Source organism: Poeciliopsis prolifica, unplaced genomic scaffold (assembly GCF_027474105.1).
Source record: "Poeciliopsis prolifica strain line A6 unplaced genomic scaffold, Auburn_PproV2 SCAFFOLD009, whole genome shotgun sequence".
Taxonomy (NCBI): Eukaryota; Metazoa; Chordata; class Actinopteri; order Cyprinodontiformes; family Poeciliidae; genus Poeciliopsis; species Poeciliopsis prolifica.
This window is the reverse complement of record NW_026562384.1, coordinates 13139172-13159714: the sequence shown is the minus strand read 5'-3', so window position 1 is coordinate 13159714 and position 20543 is coordinate 13139172. Positions and strand designations below refer to the sequence as shown.

The 20543-nt window shown below is 37.4% G+C and overlaps 1 protein-coding gene across 5 annotated transcripts in view; it reads right to left on the bottom strand.

Annotated features, from left to right (window-relative positions):
- Positions 1 to 20543, bottom strand: part of mid2 (midline 2) — a 140748-nt gene that overhangs the window by 40054 nt on the left and 80151 nt on the right. For 4 of the 5 annotated variants that reach the window (XM_055034328.1, XM_055034327.1, XM_055034326.1 and 1 more), the window contains one exon: positions 710 to 775. The exons of the other annotated variant lie outside the window; for it this stretch is intronic. In XM_055034328.1, coding sequence (XP_054890303.1) covers positions 710 to 775 — 66 coding nt within the window. The remainder of the gene's footprint in view (positions 1 to 709; positions 776 to 20543) is intronic. 5 annotated transcript variants of the gene reach the window in all.

The window sequence follows — 20543 nt, the reverse complement described above, 5'->3', positions numbered from 1 at the left end:
TTTAACTGGCTAACCTTATTTCATGTTACATCAAAGCCACGGAAAGAACACTGTGATCTCTGAATATAATCAGCCTGCACTGATCATTTTAATGATCAAACACTCAGTTACAGCCCATTGACCGTGGCTGTTTAACCAATGCCAGACAAAAGACGATCTCACAGAAAAATAAACTCACTCAGAACAGTACAAAAGATAAAAAATGGAGATAAGCAAATGAGAAGGCACAAAAAGGAGCTGCCATTCAAAAAGAAGCAAATCAATGGTGGTGTCATCAAACACAACATTTGCAGCTGCAAAGAAAACAGTGGAACAAAGCAGCAGACAAGCGGCGGGCATTTGAAGTGTCTCTACTCATGCAAGTGAAGAGGGGGAGTGGATCTGGATGAACACCTGGTCTGTAGGTTGTTTGCCTGACTGAAGCTCTATCTGTTCCCCCCTCAGTCAGGGATCCTTAGTGGTTTCCAGTATCTCCTCAACCTGTCAGTCAGCCTGATATACTCTGTCTATCTGTTGTCTGTTCGACTTTGTGGCCACTTAATTACCTATCCGATTCCTTATCTTCCTTTCTGCATCCTTTCCTTATCCGGCCAAGTGTCTACCTGTGTGCCTTATTGTTGCGCTGTGGGAATAGCGAAGGAAAGGGGAGGGTGTGTGGATGGGCACAGGGGTTTTAGGGTTCTGGTAAAAAGGCAGCCGGGGAACTCACCGCAGCACTTGTCTTTGAAGCCTCCATTACTGCATCTGACACTCTGCCCGGGCTCACCTGATAAGCCTACAACACACACACATACACCTACATAAGTGCACACATAAACACACACACAGACAAGCCTGATCGCACAACATCTGCAAGCTTAATGCACAGCAACCGAGGAGAGACGCTCCAGAGAAAGTTCAATGCAGATGAGACAGAGTCGTTTAGGCTGGCTGTTGACATTTGTTCCCTCAGAACCAGCGCTGAGCTTAGATCATGAGAGAGAGAGTGTTGGGCTGTCTCAGGGAGCCTGAAGTGGAGCCACGGTGAGCGGGAACAGATGGGTCATTAATTAGCAAACTGGGGACCAAGATGATTAATACATCAGAACACAGCTGCCCCACCTGAGACTGCAGGGAAGTAAATTCCTCTGTCCGCAACAGACCTTCATACATGTATGTATGTCATGGTTTATGTATGTGACTCAGGGGTGTTTCTTTGCTACAAATATATGTCTGAATATCACAAGAGATGGACTTCCATCCAGGTTTATTCCACAAAACGCCAGCACATTAGAAGGTGACCACATTGAAAAACCCAAAGTGTTTTCTAGCACTGACATAACATCCAACTTGCAGCATTAAATACATCAAGAAGTCGACTGATGACCAGAACTGGCAGGCTATGATCTTAAAACTCTTTTTCAAAACAATGAAGACGCAATACTTGACAGCTACCAGATCACTCTAAGAGCAACACTCTTCAGTCCTGTAAACTCGGTTAACTAGTTTCAATATCAGTTTAGCTTTGAAGAACAAAAGTTATTTAACAGGAATCTGTACTTTTTATGACAAGACATGTTAAAGATTAATACAGGCTGCAAAAGTGAAAGAGACTTGGACTTTAGTAGATAACTGTCTGGGTGAATGGAGTTTAACAAAAATGCCCGGTTCAGTCATGTGGAGCCTTCATCCTCTGTATCTCATGGGACATGTTTGGAAAATGTTGCCATCCTTTCAAATTCTGATCAGTGCATCATGTGACCATAATTTCAACAGTTCAGAGAAAGAAACAAACATTTTTTTTCCCACTTCAAACAAAACAGTGTAAGTCATGAACAAATTCAGTGACTTAGCCTCCCATACATGAGTGTTTTAGCAAAGCAACAAAACAATCAACTTCTAAAAAGAAATAATCAAAGGTCTGATCTGAAACCTCTCTCATCTCGAAAGTAAACACAACTCTGTAGACTGATTCAAAAAGGACAGTGGACAAAGATCTCAGAGAGCTACAAAAATAGAAAAAAATCCCTCCAATAATCTGAATAAGATTGTTTCAAAAACAACAGTGGTCAAGCAGGAGTAGAACGCTGTGTGAGTCAGATGAAAATGACTAGGCGTAGTCTCAAAAAGGACTTAGAAGAGGCAAGACTTGCTGACTTGAATAGCATCTGGGCTGCAGCCATAGCCAGTGCTGGTCAGTGAGTAATACAGTAATTTATGCATGTCTATGTGATCAAAGCTGCAGAAATAAACCCCAAAGACAAGTATTACAACAGTTAAACGAAATCACAGCAGTTGGGAGAGATGCTGATTTATATATACCATGTTCCAAATTATTATGCAAGTGATATTTTCTCAGATTTTTTAAATGGTCAATGCAAATGATGGTCAGTGTAATTTTCAAATTGTAAACTATTACAGTATAAATCATTTTACTGAGCAAAGCTCCCAATGAGAACAGTATTCTTTTCAAAAATGAAAAACTCACAATGCACTGTTCCAATTATTATGCACAGGAGATTTTCTAAACATTTTATGGATTATAAAGAATTGCAAACGGTCATTCTTTGAATGTGCATCATTAAGTGGTCACATGTACTAAAATCAAAAGCTATTTCAATCAAACCCATCTTTGTTCTGAATCAGCCACAAATCTCTTCACAGTACGATAACTCTCCAGTTTACATTAAATAAATGTTTTCATATCTTGTCAGATGGCACTACACTATCTGATGATGTTGGTCAGCAGAGATCCTTTCTCTTTCCCATACTGCTTGAAACCTGTGGCCTGCTTAATAATGTGGAACATCCTTAAGTAGATTTCTTTTAATTGAGCTCACCAGACAAACTAATCAATCCAGCTCTCTTAAATAGTGATTCGAAGAGCTCTGACATGCAATACCATCTATAAATTTATTAGCACTACAAAAAATGTTATTTTTATGACGTTTAAATCCAATTTGAATAATAATTTGAAACACGGTGTACAAACTTATATCCAATTTGCATAGTAATTTGGATCAATCTGATTTTTCAAGTCAGTGAAAAAAAGACAAGCATGAGAGAGAAAGTAATATGTAGTACCTTTCAAAACTATTCCAAAATCCCTTCATTTTCACATTTAAAAAATTTACAGTTTTTATTTATTTCATTGGGATTTTATAAGGCAGACCTATTTTGTATTTTATTTAGTGTCTGAATGATCAAAGTTTGTCGAAAAGCACTAACTTTTCCACTAACTTTGACCAGTAACCGGAAGTTCATAATGTGATAATTTGCGAGAAGCTTCAAGTGATATTAAATTTTGCAAGGTGATTTAGTTAAAAAAAAACCCAACAAATACACGGATTTGTTTTATCTTGTCATCCAGGATATTTTAAATTTCTTTACGTAGATACTGACTTCCACTGTCAGGAACTTATAGGATCTGACTGATAGGGAAGATAGGTGACAGAAAGAGTGCAGCAGGAGCAAACCTCAACAAGAAAAATCATTACAGCACCCAACAGGCGTCAGAGATAGCTAACACCACCCAGAGACAGTGAGCTGAAGCAGAAAAAAGAACATAAATAGAAAAAGGAAATATCGATAGAACAAAAACAAGGGGAGGTTGCAACCAACCAAGTGTTGAATGGATGGTTTCAGCCATGGGGCAATATCAGTCATCCTCTGATTCAGCTCTGGACATGGCATCTTATGACAGCGAATACAGAGAAGGCCACTGAGATGGAGGGGGTTGATGAGATGGAAATAGGTCTGAGCCCCCTGCTGTGAGGAGCAGCTTGGCTGAGTAGTTCCCGTCTGGCTCCCCTTCCACCCGGTCGTCTTTCCGTCACTTCTTCTCTCTTCTTTTCTATTATTATTCGTCTTCCTGCCATTCACTGGGTTACACTTTTCCTTATATAGTACGATTTTTGGAGCTCTTCAACCTGTGTATGGTTGCTTCAGTCCTTATTCTGTCTGCCTGCAGCACAAGTACATCCGCAACTGCTGACAGCCCCTCAACTTGGGTTACATCAGCCGCCTGCACATGACATCATTGTGTTTAGGGGCTTCTGGGCTTCATTTCCTTACAGATGATCCATGTCTAGTAAGAAATGATCCCTATTTATGTTACAATACTCAGAGAGAGAGAAGAGAGGGATAATAGCTGTAAAAATGGACAGCTCTTGGTTGTCCATTTTTACAAATGTCACAATTCACTGTTTTATTCACAGTCTAGAGTTTGTTCACTTCAAAGTGCTGCTTACTGACAAAATCACGCAGAATTACATCATCTGGGCTGTGCATCACGGAAACTTTGACAGTAATTATGAGTTATTATTTAGATTTCAGTGAAATATTATTATGCTAATCCTAATACAATGGCCACTGAACTTATTTTAGATGAGGTTTGAATTACACCTCATCCAAAGCAATTGAACAATTAGTCTAGAACAATTTGCATTCATTGATTGCAGAACTGTTGTTTGTTGAACAAATACAGGACAAACATATCAAATAAAAAATGGCAACATGAGGATGGAAAAGTGAAAAACATCCTAAGGTAATGTAAATTAAAATTGACTTTTAATGAAATTAAACTAAATTAAATTAAGTTAAATCCCCTGAAAAAAAATTCAATGAATTCATAAGTGGAAGCAAAGATAAACATCTTTATCAGTGTTTGCTGTACAGACAGTCAAAAGTGTAAAAGGCCAAGAGAGTCTTAGTATGAGTGGTTTTGCAGCACTCATTTAGAAACAGCAAAAGATAACATCTTACGAATTTCCACTTTTTGTCCCAGAGGATGCAATTTCATGCTGAACCCTGCCCCTGTTTTATTAAATGACACTCGCCAGCCATTACAAGAATCGTAACAGCAAAAGTCCAAGAGAAACCACAACACAGACGGAACACAACTCCCTAAGGTCAAGATTCTATGTTCAAAGTCTTTTCTTATAATTTAATCAATACTTTTCCCTATCCACAAGAGAAACAAGACACTAAGAGATCCAGAAATGAAAGCAAGAGTTTTAGCTGAACAAGCTCACTTTACAAAAGTTAAGAAGGCTTGTCAGAATCTGGACGTGTCGTAACTCAAGCCTCCTGGGAAACACTGTTTTTTTTCTAAGGATGATGATATTTCATAGAATAAAATCCTTGAGCACAACAAATTGTAGGAGCTTATTTTAAACAAGTCATGCTTGTCACACAACCTTCAAGCATGGAGCTCAATTAATGAGGCCAATAGGGATGCAAAAACCTAGTGAAAATATAAACACATTTTTCTTGTGTCTTACTTTAAAAAAGCAGAATATTAGACTATAGGGGCTCCTGTACCAAATCTATTAAAACAAGAGGTTTCTGCTAAGAAATGCGTTGCAAAAAAAGAAATACTAATATGACTACATTAAAGTTAAAAGCAGACATGTTCACGTATTTCCACAGACTTGTTGGAAAAAGCTAAAAAAGACAGGATGGAAAAAAAGAGGAAAAACTTTCAAAAGCTTTTACCATGGTTCCCAGCTGCCTTCATCCCTAAACACTTATTATTGGAGGATGGTTCCTTAAATGGACACAAATCCAATAAAAAATGTAAGTTTTTAGCCTCATGAGGGGATTAAGGTCAAGCCATTTCTCACTTAATTTGAAAGGGAATAATGACTGTGTAGTTAATGTCATAACCACCGAGCACCAGTGAGGAGGTCTGGCATTTAAATTTGTTTATAAGACTATTTGATATTCATGGGGGTGTCTGTGCTTTTAGCTTCCCAATTATTTGTTAAGGTCTGCAACAGTATAACCTAGGACTCCTGAGGACCAATCGAAGCACGGAGAGAATAAAAATGAAACGAAAAAAAAAAAGACTTTATACAAAGCACAGGCATTACCTTGGCCATATTCAGATACTCTATCCTTTATGAGCTGTTTACAGACAAATGATATCAAGGCATTTGAAGTATAAGAAGATGGGAAATTTGGGCATTGTGAGAGGTGCCTGGGCTGAGATAAAATAGGCTAGAGGAAAACAGTTATACGGTTGAATGGGCTTAAAGGGATCCCTGTTTTATTTCAATCAGCCTGCAATGAATTCTTGGAGGAGAAACGCAATTCCGTATTAACAGATTAAAAATGGAGGAATACAAAAACCACTCAAGTGGCTTGATTGGTGTTCCAAATAATCAATACTTTCTTTGAAAGAAAAAAGGCGTCTCCTGCTCCCTTTGTTGAATGCTCTTTCTTATCCTGCTATATGTTTGTGCATCTAAAAATGGTCTCGATGTAAATAAAGGTGCTCCTGCATGCATTTTATCGCAATGGCAAAATATATGTTGTGTCTGAGTTGCAAACCTTTTTTTAACTTCTACAGTAATTTGGCTTGTTCAGATATTAAATATGCAATAATATCTGATGTGTAGAAAGGTTATGATGATTTATTTACTTAAAGCCATGAATACAAGGCACATATGCAACAAATTGACAAGAGTATTACAAAAGAAGAAAAAACAGTATAAGAAAATTTTTGTCAATTTTCATTCGTACTTAAATCAAAAATGGTTAACCCCAATTATTAATATGAGCACTTTTTGTTGCATCAATATTTCTGTTGTATCTGAATAATACACCCAACGAAAAAGGTTCAAAGACCAGAGTCAATGAGTGGCTCACAAAAGATGAGCCACTTATTCACTCATCTTTTGAGTGAATAAGATTTCCTAATAGATTCCCAGTGGAATCTATTAGGAAAAAGATTGCTCCTGCTAGAAATGCATGAAAATGAGTGGCTTTGTGCAGAGGGTTAAAATGCTTTAGGAATGGGCTGCAAGAGGTTTAGATTTTGCTAGTCAAAAGAGGAGAAGTAGTTATAAAATTCTGAAATTTCACATTTTAGCAAATAATGAGAGTGCCAACCGTGTTTCCTTTTTTAAACTTGAGGTCCCAGCATACAGTGATGCTGCCCTCGTTAATTAGTTGAAAAAGGCGATGGTTTAAGATTCTGTGTTGCTGAGTGCTTTCTGGGTTCTTTTCTCCCAGTGGTTTTCCCCAGTACACTTGCTTTTAACCACAGTGGAAACACATTTTTTGTGTTGGGTTAACTGCGGAATCCAAATTTGCCTGTAGGTGTGACAGTGAGCAAGCAGAGCTGTCTGTCACTCTGGGTTAGTTATGTGATGACAAATTCAATACACCCACTGGGATCACTTCCAACAGCTCGTCTCCCACTAAAGGACGAAGATGGATGGCTTCCCAGATAGAGCAAATGATAGAACAAAGAAGAAAAATTAACATTAAGTCAATCTAATGGCTACGAAAACCAAAACATGCAATTAATAAAAAACGGACAGAAATCGAAGAGGGCTGTGTCTAGACTGAAGTATGACTGAAGTTCTTTCAGCTTTAATTCGATCTTTGTGCGTCTCTTCCAGTTCCCAGTAGCTACAAGTTGTCCGTTCCACTAATACCAGAAATTGCAGCATCTTAACAACTTGCAGGTTTGACAGAATTGCTGAGCATGATTCATCAGCTGAGCTGGATGTTGTGCCCAACACTGCAGGTCTTTGTTGTCTGCATCCACCCTGTTCTCACTGGATGATACCATCAGATTAGAGTGACCAGCTGAGGGACACGCAAGGAATGTTGATGTTTTAAAGATTTCAGTGATGCCTAACCAGTGTGACTCCTGGAAAAAGACCATATTATCCAAAACCTGTGAGGTTTATAGAGATGAGTTTGTCGCATAGTTCGAATAAATTGGCAGCAGGATTTTAACGAGCTACCAATATGTCAGTTTTAGAAATGAATTTCAGGTCTGAAGGGAATAATCAAGAAATTATCTGCAAAATATTTTTTTTCCACTTCAATTCACTCATTCATTCTTTTTCTTGTTGATAACGAAAGTACTCAATAATCACAACTTTCTAAGCATTTGTTTTTTTTTTACTATATTCTGGTGGGTCTTCTTGTTTTGACTGGATTTTTTTTATTTGCTTGTTTCTTTGATTAAACCTAAGCAGCTTACTCAAAGAACTTTGCACATGTTGGAAAATCACCTGAATATGAGCAAAATACACATTACTGAGGCTCTTTGGAGCAAAGCAACAACTAAAAGTGACAGAATCAGCTGGCTGCTGCAAAATAAGATGCCTTGCATGGGTGTTCGGGTGGGAAATGAATGTTATCTCTAATTTCATAAGAAATTTATCCTAAAAAAATCTGCTCTGCAACCAAACATCATCAGTCAGGTTGTGCTTCTGATTAGGTGGCCTGTTATAATCCCTTTTGAGCTTGAGGACCGAACAAAAATGATCACAGAAGCGAGATAACCACAGCCGTCAACAGTGGCTGGCTAGCTAATCCAGAAGAATGCTGGACTGAAACCCAGGTGTTGCTCTCACTAAATCTCCTGTAAGCCTCTAAGCAGAAAAACATCCAACCATATCAAGAAGTAGAAGAGTGTGGACATGTCAATAGAGTTGCATTTAAGTGGAGAAGATAGTTGACTAAGAACATGACAAGTCATGAAGCTATTCTTGCCTAATAACAGAAATGTCACCATGTCATCTTTCAGTTCCAGCTTTGGTCTGACAGTAGTCAGAACTTTCTGACCCTCATGCTGAGTGCCTCTGACTCAAAGGTCAATGTTCACTTAAAAGATGGAGAAGATGATAACAAGAGAAAGATGAATATAGGAGCTCTTTGAAAATATCATGCGATGTATTCCCATTTCTATCATTTCTGGAGACACTGAGCTAAACTTTCCTACCAATAAAGTATGGCTTCTTTTAAAGTTGATACAGCAGCCGGGAAAGTCAATGATTCCATTATTATAATTGACCAACTCATACAGGCATGAAAATACACTGCCCTTTTGAAAAATGGGTATTGCAGAAGACAAATTGGTAATGTTGTGTCTTGCTGACTCCAGTCCTTCATTGTAACATTTTCTGCAATTGAGTTCTAAAATCTTCTATGTTCTCAAAAATATTCTGGCCTCCTTATCTAAGAATACACAACTATTTTCTTGATTTTGTCAATAATAAATATGTAAATAATATCATGTAATGTATGAAAGAGACAGAGATAATTTGTGGGTTGAAAGCCTAAATATGGGGAGACTGTGGCTCAGCAGTTCTCTTGCAATTGAAGTTGCAGGTTTGAGTCCGGCTTCCACCTGCCAAACGATGTTGTTACCTCAGTTCAAGGCTCTTCAGTAGGCAGCTTCAGTTCAAGCTGCCTACCAAACTTCATATCAGTGTGTGGATGTGTGCCATCGTGAATGCAACTGGGTCAATGTGGAAAGCGTTTTGAGTGGTAGAGATGATTATAAAACACTAATATATTCTGTCCGTCTATTTAAAAAAGCTGTAAACTTTCAAGCCCAAATATTTCCCACTTTCTGTCTCCTTTGGTTAACATCCGACTTGGTCTTCTCTTGTTTGTCACTTACATGTTATGCTTGCTAATACTTGTTAGATTTGATGTCTGAGCGACACAGTTAATAAAAGCAGCTGGGAAATACTGAGATGGAACAGCTGTATTTTCACTACCCTGAGAAATCGAGATTGAAAGCTTAGCACTCTTTGGCTGTGAAAACAATGAGTAAGTGACATGGCAGCTGAGAGGTTTCTCTCAGCTGCTCTGCGGCTTTTGAGAGTCCTCTGCGGTGTTTTACCATATCGCTCTGGGCAAAGTAACGTATCAGATAGTTTCACTTACGACGCACCGACCGTAGTACATTTACGCTCCTAGAAAATTCATGTGCATTTCACAAATTTTGCATGTGCAGGGCTTTCTGGTTGAGTTGGTGCACAACTCCAATCCATTTCCCCCATCTGAAGGGAAGCTAAATGGAAGCAGCAAGGGATTCAGGCTGGAGGCAAAAGTGAAGTAAATTTTTGTCCAAGAGGGTTCTCCCTTCCATTATGATCATTTTGGCAATCTGTCCTTTGGTGCAAAAAATGAACAGAGCCACTGCCAGCTGATTTAGATTTTCTTCAGTGCCCTCTTCCAAAAAACAAACAAAACAGCATTTAAGAAGGATTTCAGTGTATCCATATTTTCCTTTTAGGGGTTTGCAAGAGTATTCATGCTTTTTATTGTTTCTATATAAATAGTAAAAAGTACAAATTGATTCACAGCATCTTTTGTTGTTGATGTCTAGTTACTATATGACATGTGAGAAAAATTTAAAGAGTAAAACTACTTTTACAAGACACTGCATACTATATTTGAAATGTCAAAAATAATTTTATTGTCCTTGTGCTAACTATTGTTATCACAAGTTCTGATCTGACACAGGATCACGTAAGGATGTTTACACAAAAGGAAAAAAAAAACAAAGTAATTGAAATTGCTACAGGCAACCTCTTATTAAGTGCAAAAGCAATTTTCGAAGCTGCTGTGATGCATAATTTAGTGACTGAAATGTGTCACCTTTTCTTTATTGGCTGAAGGATCATTTTAATCCTCGCATTGAATGTCTGATTGTTTATCCCAGATAACAAGCTTGTCAAGTGAATACTTTAAATCTAGGACGTAAACAATTACTCCTTGTAAGTGGGATGGATCTTCTGAGATTAAAAACAAAAAAGCTCCGATAAAATGGGCTGCACTGACAGCTGAAGCCCAAGTTGTGGGTTTGTTGAAGCCCTGACTGGTGCAAACGAGGACTTGCCTATCAAACCTTGAACAATGATAAATGAAGACCCGTCAATGTTGCCACTGCTGAGTCCCATTATCGTTTCATTTCCTTTCTTCTCCTTCTGCATTTTTCCTTCTATGACGCCTCTGATTTCTAGAGTAACATTTCCACTGCTTCTGTTCAGATGCTTTTGTCATGTTCTCATGTCAACCCTAATCTTGATAGTTATTTTTATGACCTCTTTTTTGGTCTGTAAGAATGGAAAAACAGTGACAACAAAACCCGTGTTCTGATTGCTCAATGCTGACCCGGCCTTTTAAGTTTAACAGGCTTGATTATGACAGTTGCCTTAAGAGAGATAGCAGACACGACACAGGGAATTTCAGCAGCCACAGAGAAAACTGCAGCAGGCTGAATTTGAAGTGACATTTTTCATCTGACCTTTAATTATTTAAGGGCTACGTATTAATCTTTTCTCTCTGTAGAGTCTTTCATCTGTAATCCTAAAGGTGCTGTACGTGTCACGTTTTTAAACCTTTAGTTACTCAGCAGAAACAATGATCTCTTGTGATTAAGGAACTCGAAACGGATCCTGGTTTTTGTAACAGAGGGATTTGCAAAAGACCAACTCTGGAAACTGATCATTATTATTTTATTTACCTGAGGGTTTAAATGCCATCATTAACTAATTTTCTCAAAGCAAACTAGTCTGGTGCCCTCAATAATAAGTTTAAAAAAGTAGAAAGATAAAAAATAAAGAGCTTTTTTGTTTAATACCAGGACACTGCTAATTACCAGGACACTCCATAATTTTATCTAAGGAATTATGTACTTGACATTCATAGTAACATTTCACAAGCCTAAAATGTACTTTTCCAGAAACTGTCCACTTTAAAAACTTGTATAAACTTCAAAGTTTTATAAACCTTTATGAACTTTCAAACTGTTGCCATGTTTGCAATGCCAGTCTATTACACTTAAGCTCAGGATTATTTCCAGATATTGAAAGGACACAGTTTGAGAAAATAAAATGTTTGTCTCTAAATGAAAAGGAGTTGTACAAGGTTTTGGTAAAAGGTTACGACCAGTTAATTTTACTCTGCAGTCGATAACATTTGGGCACGCTCATTTATTAAGAATAAAGATTAGTTAGAGCTGGAGGCTGAAGGTGACGGCTGGTCTGAAAGGGACACAACAAAAGCAGAAATTAATTCAGGTGAACACTATTTTAGAAAACTTTAAGTTATTGTCACTTTGTATTGGACGTTTATTTGCACAGATAATGGTGGATATTTACATAGAAAATGCTGATAGGAGGCAGTTCTGCACCAGTAATCTTCCTGTATGAAACATACACAATGACCTCATGCTCTTCAGGTCAGATAATATTTGTCTATCATCAATGTGAAACAAAAATATAGCAATTTAGGAAAACACTAATATAGTGATTTTCATGCTGGCATAATTTGAGGCAGTTACATCATACTGTAAACCCCTAACATGTTTGGTTCTTTGTGCCTTTTTTAGATGATTGCACCGACATTTTTGTTCCATATTAATGATATTCTTTCCTCTTCCTTAAAAAAACTATTTTGTTTATTGTTTACTTTAGGCCTGAGTTTCCAGGGAAGTAAATATAAATAGGAAAAATAGGTTTGATTAAAGACATTGTACACGGATGTTTGCTGCTGTCCTGAATATGAAAGTAGACAATACCATCATTATACTAGTTTGAGACATGGCCTGATGACTGTCTCAAAAATGTTGTCTTGGCTAACAACATGTCTAAGGGCTCAGCAGGAATTCAAATGTAAAACTGATGAAGATCATGATTCTGATAAAGACCCACATTTCAACAATGTTGCACTTGGTGATGGACAAAGATAACAAAATCCAATCCCAGGCTTTTCCCCTTCATTCATGATCTCGACCAACAATGCAGCTTGATGACAATCTTCAACTTCAAATTCCTTCTTTTAAAATGTTTTAAAGTGATTTACTCCATCTCAGCTGAACTGTTTCCTGGTAAGGGATTTGGTTTTGGAAGCAGATCGTCACATATTTATAGGGGAAGTAATTTGAGTCTTGTGCTGATAGCAACACCTACATATATTTATTTTCCTGATGGTAGCTTAATAAAAGTGTCATTACTGTCATAATTGTACTGCAAAATAATTAAAGTCACCCGCAATGCTTTTCTTTTTTTGAAAAGTGCTTTCAGATTATACTTTTTGGAAATTGTCCGTCCGTCCGTCCGTCCGTCCGTCCGTCCGTCCGTCCATCCATCCATATGTAGATGGGAGAGCCTTTACAAGTCATTTCAGCTGCATGTATCTGCGATCTCATTCTTTCAGTCACTGCCCAGCGCATGTGACCATAGATAAGTGTAGGAATGTAGAGCGGGCGGTAAATTGTTAAACAAGCCATCACATGACTTTAAATCAAATTTCTTTTTTAAAAATGCTATCATGTATTCTTTGAGCAAATATTTGAGAACACACACAGAAAAATCTTGCAACAATATAAGTTGACGAAGGTGGAAATGAATAGCAAGACGTCTCTCTCCCAGATCCTCAGTCATCATTTTAGAGCAAAGATGCCGCAAAAATACTACTTGACCTTATAAGTATCTTTCATTGAGATTATCTTTTGAGACTCGATGATGCTTCCTGTTAGAATTGTTGCCTCATTCACTTATAACGGCTAAATACTACCAGTGAATAGCACTGAACCACCAACTTCATTACAGCGTGTAGCCTCACCATCACAATCAGCACCAGAAGTAAGAAAAAACTGAAATGACTTGGTAGATAGAAAGCGAGAAGGTTTGGCTAAGCTGAAGTATCATAAGTCCAGAATATCTGCAGGACCACTGGGCAAAAGTTTGCAAACAAAAGAATTAAAGTCGCTGATATTCACAAGAATGTTGCATCTTTCTCTGCCGTTTTTGGTTTGCTTTATTCTGATCTTAGAGACGATTCAGTGCTGAAAAGTGTAATAAAAAGAAAATGGTGAACGATGTCAGACAGAAAATCTGTTCAAACTTGTTTAGTAGGATGACACACTCACAATCTTTAAATGTCTGCATTTTTCCGGAAAAATATTTGATGAAAAAGGCAATCATGTATTTATTAAAAAAACAAAAACAAAGTGTAGAATAGTTTTGGCGTTAACATCAACTTGTCTAGTTAACACAAATTGCAAATTGTTTCTGAAAGATCATTCTTGTTCTTTTATATCAATCTGGAGAGGATTATGAAGATATTTTAAAATATCAGTAGTTCTTGCTCTGAGACAGCAGCCAATTGTGTTAGAAATGACCTTTCCAGGAAGTTCATAATAAAGTCACATAGTGTAATATTCAGATAAAATGCTGCAAAAAGGAATCAAGTTGTACTGGTTCAGTCAATTCCAGACCTCAAGCCAATTAAAATGGTGTGGCGAGACCTTCAAGAGATGTGCAAAGTGGATGGCCACAAACCTCAATGAACTTTGGCAACACTGTAGAAAGAGTTCCTTCCTAACAATGTGAGAACCAGACATGGCCAATCAGAGTGCTGTTACTCCCAGTTATTGCTGCTAAATGTGGTTTTACATTATCTTAAATGAAAGGGTGTAAGCAGCTTTTCACACACTAGCCCTGCATTCTGGGTCACACACTTCAATAAGTGGTAGATTGTTGTTCCTGTGATCTTGTATTTAACTTTTTACAGCCTGGGTAAGAGTTTTTTTTTCTTTTTAAACACTTAACTAAAGGGAAAAAGCAATAAACTCATAACTCTTGCTGTGGTTCCATGTGGTTTCATGTGTGTGATGTGCACTGTGAGAAATCACGGCTCAGGGTCTCCAGAGGGATAGCAGCTGATATGAGAGAGACAGCCCCTTGGTTTCTGCATTTCTTGGTGGGTCTTCTTTCCACTGCTTGCATCTGCAAGACATTCCTCTTCATGTGACTCCTCAGGGGAACTAAACTTCCTCTGTCTGACTCCAAACAAATAAGCTTGGAGTGATGGTGTTGATGATGACAGATTAATAAATTTAGCTGCCAATGTTCCTAATCTGTAGAAAAAATAAGTTCTGAACTTTGTTGACAGCTGAGATCCAGTCTACGTGGAACTGATGGGATCTCTTTGAACTGAACATGAACTAATATCTGAGCTTTATAAGCAACGCTTATAAAGCTAAGTGTTGCTGTCACATCTTTCAACAAAGTGATGTATTACTGTAGCATGAGAACTAGTTTTATTACTTATGGTCTGCAATTGTAACAAGATGATGGGTCCTATTTATTTAATTACTATTAAGTATAAGTTATTTTTGCTTGCTGTTGTACTTGTTTTGTTACACACTGAACTAATCAAATAGTTCAGTGTGACTTAATATTGTCAGCTGGAAAATGGGCGATAAAAAGCCACAGAACTCATGTACGATTTCACACAGATTCCTATTAAAAGCCGATCTAAAGGAAAGTGGATTTCAGTAGATTTTTCAGTGCTAATACCTGAACATCCTAAAGAAAAATCTCAAAATAAAACAGAGAAAACAGCATGCATAATCCAAAATAGACTCTTCTGCAATCAGCTTTTGAAGGTGTGTGGACAGTTAATTTATATGTTTCATCTGCATACACCTACATACAAATTATATATTTAGGGGATCCTGCTGCTAATAAACACAAGAACATATTTTAAACATTGCACACTATATCTGAATAAATTGAGTATATCTTCATGTTTCCATTGGATGGCAGCCTCAGCGAACATGGTGCTAGCTGCTGCTGTCACCACCATTGCCTCAGAAAGGAAAGGTGATGTGTCCCTTTTTAGAAGCCATAAAAGGGTCCCTGCATGCTATTAAGCATGCATCAGCGCCCTCCTTTCTTATCGGCTTCAGAAGGAGGACATTGGGGGCACAGTGCCGTTAACTTGTGTTCCCAATCTCTCTGTCTAGTGAAATCAACAACCTCAGTGGGAACACAAGTTTTCCCAGTCGATTCATGGACTTGTTCAAAGCATAGCCGTACTTTCACTGTGGTGAACAGCCACTGAGGGTGGACTTAAAAAGAAATTTCATCCTTAGTGATATTAAACTTCTTCCTGACAAAAAAAGCATATTTATTGAAAATAGTCAAACATAACCTAAAGTAAGATAAATACTACAAACTTTACTGAAAAACACTTCCATTTATGATGGACAGACATGAAAATGGAGACCTGATGTCAGAAAGATTAAATGGCATCACATCTAGCTAAGCTTAACCAGCATCATAGAAGGTATGGAGGCATTAAAACAAAACTGGTGGGGAGCTGCGGTTGGGCGACCCGTGTAGAAAGGGCTCAGTCCTCAACGCAGACAGTTCAAGTCCTGGATTCGAGTCCTGGTCAAGCCACATGTCTCCCCCCTCTCTCACAAACCACACATCTGTGCAACCATTCTCAGTTTTATTACCACTAGACTCGATAAAAAGGGTAACATGGAAATATATTGTAGATATTATACTACACTGTGCAAACTGTCTGTCTGAATGACAGATGCTTCAATTGGCTCCAACTGTCAGATGTATTTTTTGGTTTTTACTTTGCCTTGTGAAATACATAACAAAATAATGTTTTGCCCTCTTTTGCAAATTTATGACTGAATAAATGTGGAGAGAATATTATGTAACATTATGTTTAGCAAATATTAAGACATGCAACCTTTTCAGAAGAAACCAAACTTGCTGAAAAGATGAACCAGCTTTGGTGATTTTTTTTTTTTTATGGACATCTAACGTGTTATAAATTTGAAACAAAAAACATTCTAAAGATATGTTTTTTTGAAGATTATTCATTCCAAATAATATTGATGACTGATTGTAATAATCAGACTGAAATAAAAACTATAACATTCATACTGGGAATGGGAGAAATGACTGATGTATGTCATGTTTCCATCACAGCCAACTGAAGACAAAAGCCAGATGTTGGTGTTTCTGATATCCAAATGAAAGGGACTGAAGAGATGTACTTTATTTCAAACTATAACGGACATGTCACAAATTTCCCAAATTTATTTATTTTTAATACAAAAGGTAATGCACACTACATTGCAAAATCAACAGGTAGTCTATAACTTCTGAGAGAAAATCTGGAAGTGAATCTAAGGGGAAGTTAAAAGACTTACAAAGAATTCATCAGAAAACTTGTCAGTTTCACCTTTTTGTTCGGTTCTACCTCCTTGGTTTCATAAATCTTCTCTAAAATGACTAATTTCTGAAGGCCTAGCCTCTACAGTGAACTCATTTTTCTTTGTCACTTCCATCAGACTTTTTTTTTTTAGGTCTGTAGCAGTGCATGGCCTTGTGGTAGAAGCAAAGAAAACTTCTCTTCAGGGAGTTAAGAACAAGGAAAGAAAACTGCAAATGAAAAACAGGCAAGGTTGATCTCTCACTAACTTGAGCGGCCATGTGTAACATGGCTTACAGCCAATCAAAAGCAGGAGCCATTGGACTGTTCAGCTCCCTGATCAAAGGGAGATTATGTGTTTTACTTTGCAAGCAGATGCAGCAGTGAAGCAGCAAAAAAGGAAACCAAATTTCAACTTCTATCCCAAGCTGAAAACTACTCATTTTGTGACTGGAATCAATTTCTATTGACATTATGAATAGGAAGAAGAGTCTGAGAAACAACAGCTTTTAACAATTTTGTTAGTATCCTTGCTAAATATGTGAAAGAAGGATTTAAATCAAATCGCTTTTGATTGCTGTTCCAGAAACTAACACTCAAGAGAAAAATTTTGGCATATTTCTTCAGCGGGTAAAAATTCCAAGACTATGAAAAATTAATTGTGATAAAAATAAATTATTATGGAAGTATTTTTGAGATTCATTCTTCAGCTTTTGAAGTCAACCAGAATTTACAGAAATTAGTCATCTCGCTTTTGTTTCCCTGGTGGGAAAATGACTTTACACAGAGGCTCATTTCTTTTAACCATTGGCCACCAGAATGGAGCCATCTTTATCTAGCCACCACACCAATATAGGACTGTAAAGGAAGTCGGAAAGTATTCAAAGTTTACAGCAGCAAAAAGTTGCATCTTGGCGTTAGCAAATGCCTCTTTTCCACTTTGCAGAAAGGCATGGGTTAGTGCAGTTTGTTATGTTATTTTATGGTCTGGTGAATTCAGGGGTGTGTTTCCATGGACAGTTTGTCTCTCACAGGGCGGGTTAACCCCAAACGGCTAATATTGCGTCATACCAGTAGAACAAGAAAGCAAAGTTATTGCCACAAGTAGTGATGTTTTTCTGTCTCCAATCAATGGATTTTGCAGAGTGACACCAGCAACTCCACCCTAACTGCCCTAGAGATACAACTGAAGGCGGAATACGAATAGTGTAATACGAGTCAGTTGCATGGGATGCTTTCACAGTGGAGACAGACAGAATTATTCACTGAATCACACCGACCCGTGACGTACTGCCCCGTAGAAACAAGGCACAGATGAGAATAACTTTGTGTCTTAAAAAAAAGCTCCAGGTGCTTCTGAAATGAAGGATGATGCTGAGTGTCTGCTTTGCTTTCACAGATCTTAGGAATCTTGTTGGAGTAAAAATTCAAGTAGCCTGAAATACAGCACTCAGCTAGGATCTGACAAAAAACTGAAAATGGGTCATCAGTGAGCGCTTAACCAGAATAATGAGACAAAAATTATTAGGATGATATAGCATTTATGTAGAAAATAGAAAGAATAACACTCTCTGCAAACATTCATTTCTTAATATGGCATTTTTTCCCCACTCTGAATAAATTCACACATCCAAGCCAGGATTTTTTTCAAAGTGTGATTATTTTGTTGCGGTGGAAGTTGAATTTATTTTAATGCTTTTTACACATTTTTGCTAAAAGTGCCAACAGTTTGTTTAGCATCTGTGAAAGAGATCTTGTTGATATCCTTTATGGATTAGCACCTTCTTTAAAGGGAAAACTCGTGTGAAGAAGTCTCCATATAAATATGACTAAATCAAGAGATCTAAATGAAGACTTTCAACCTCTTGTCATGAAGTCTTGGTCTTGCTTTGATCAAACAGGCTTTTACAACATTTTCCACTATGTAAGAAACTTTCGGTAATATTTATAGAATTAATTGGCATCGTATGTGGGTTTAAAAAGTAGCCATTTGTCATTAGGAGTTATAACTACATTTATTTGAGCTGCCATAACAACTGATAACAAAAGAATATTCATCATAAAATAATACAATCTAAAGGTAAGGAAAACATGGAACAAAACATAGAAAAATTACTATCATACAGACAAAACAACCAGTCCAGTTCACCAGATAATAGAGCCAGTTAAATCTGTTATTAAAACTATGATCATTGTTCACAATGTGAAGCTACTAATCAAGACTGCTATTTGCAGTTTAAATTAGAGGTCTCCACTCCCGTGCGGGTGAAGACGTGCTGTTCATCGCACACTGGAGTCATTCATTTACACTAAGCATCTTCCCACGCCAACACGCTGTTCCTGCCTGGCAGCCGCCTCACAGGGCAGCACGCTGTTTTCCTCACGCATACAGAGCACAGGAGAAGGAAGTGTGCAGGCAGATGTAAAACTTTGCACAAACAGACCACAACAGGCACTGACTCAAGGTTCCTTTACGTGTGTTGACCAAAATATGTCAGTGTGAGGAGAGAAGAATTTCCAGATTTAGGACAAATATTCCTGTTATGCTATGTTGTCCTGTCCATTGTCTGTGAAGATCCCGGAAACCAATTGCTTAAAGGATAGACTTAGAAAGATTTGTTGGAATAAAACCTGTCAGTATGAATAAATTTAACTTCTAAATCAAGCTTCATGATAATGTTCATACATAGGATGTATCATCATTCAACAACCTGACCTTCTAGTAACTAATGAGACATTGATCTATTTAAAGAGTGCAGCTTTTGTAGTAAATTTGCATAAACACATTTTGAAATTACCCAAAATGTCAACCTTCAGCTGTACAATACAAAATCCTCCATAGAACACATTGCATAGGAAAAAGCTTCAAATAGGTTTCTCACTATCCAAAATGTACATGACATTTACCTTATCGGCATGTTCTCTGTACTGTCTGGCTTTTGGCTAAAAGAATGTGAAGACCTATTAACATGCCTAAAGAACACTGTCCCAATCTGCCCCTCACACCTCCTGCTCAGCGGCATCACAAAGGTGGATTTGATGCTACGGCTTTCTTCGAGCTCTAAGCACAAGTCACATATATATACAAGGGATACTGTAAATATGTAAATGTTTTCTAATAAGCACAAGCTATTAAGTAAGGTCACTTTGCAAATTGTTGTCTTAGTGAGGCTGAATACAAATGCATACTACACATTTCCGATGTTGATTGGAAAAATATTTTGAAAAACATGGATCATTTTTCGTCATCTTAACAAATATGTATGATTTTCTGTAGCTCTTTTACATACAATCATTCAAAATATGTTGAACTGTTTTGGTTATGTGACAAAATGTAAATACGTCAAAAATATTAGCACTTTAGCAGAGCCTAATGAAACAAAATAAGGTTATTATTATTATTATTATAGCAGAGAGCGTGTGCTAAAAAAAACTTATGCATTCTAAGTTTCTTTTCTCGTCAGTATAACTCATATAAATTCAAAAGTGGTATTTAGAACATCCACAGTTAAAATGATTTTCTTTAAGTGTCAAAATGTCAGAAGCTCAGCTAAGCTCTGCAATGTTGTCAGCTTCTTACAGCTTTACCCTAAAATACAGTCAAGCCTTCATGTGCCTACCAAGACTAAGCCTTGTAACTTTAAAATAAGAAGGCAGCAAAATAGAAGACGAAGAAGCAGGAATGTCGGGCCCCAAATAGCTAGTTTAAAAATGTACAGAATTAGAATTAAAACAATGGTCAAGTCCTGTTTTATACACTTTGATAACCAATTTGT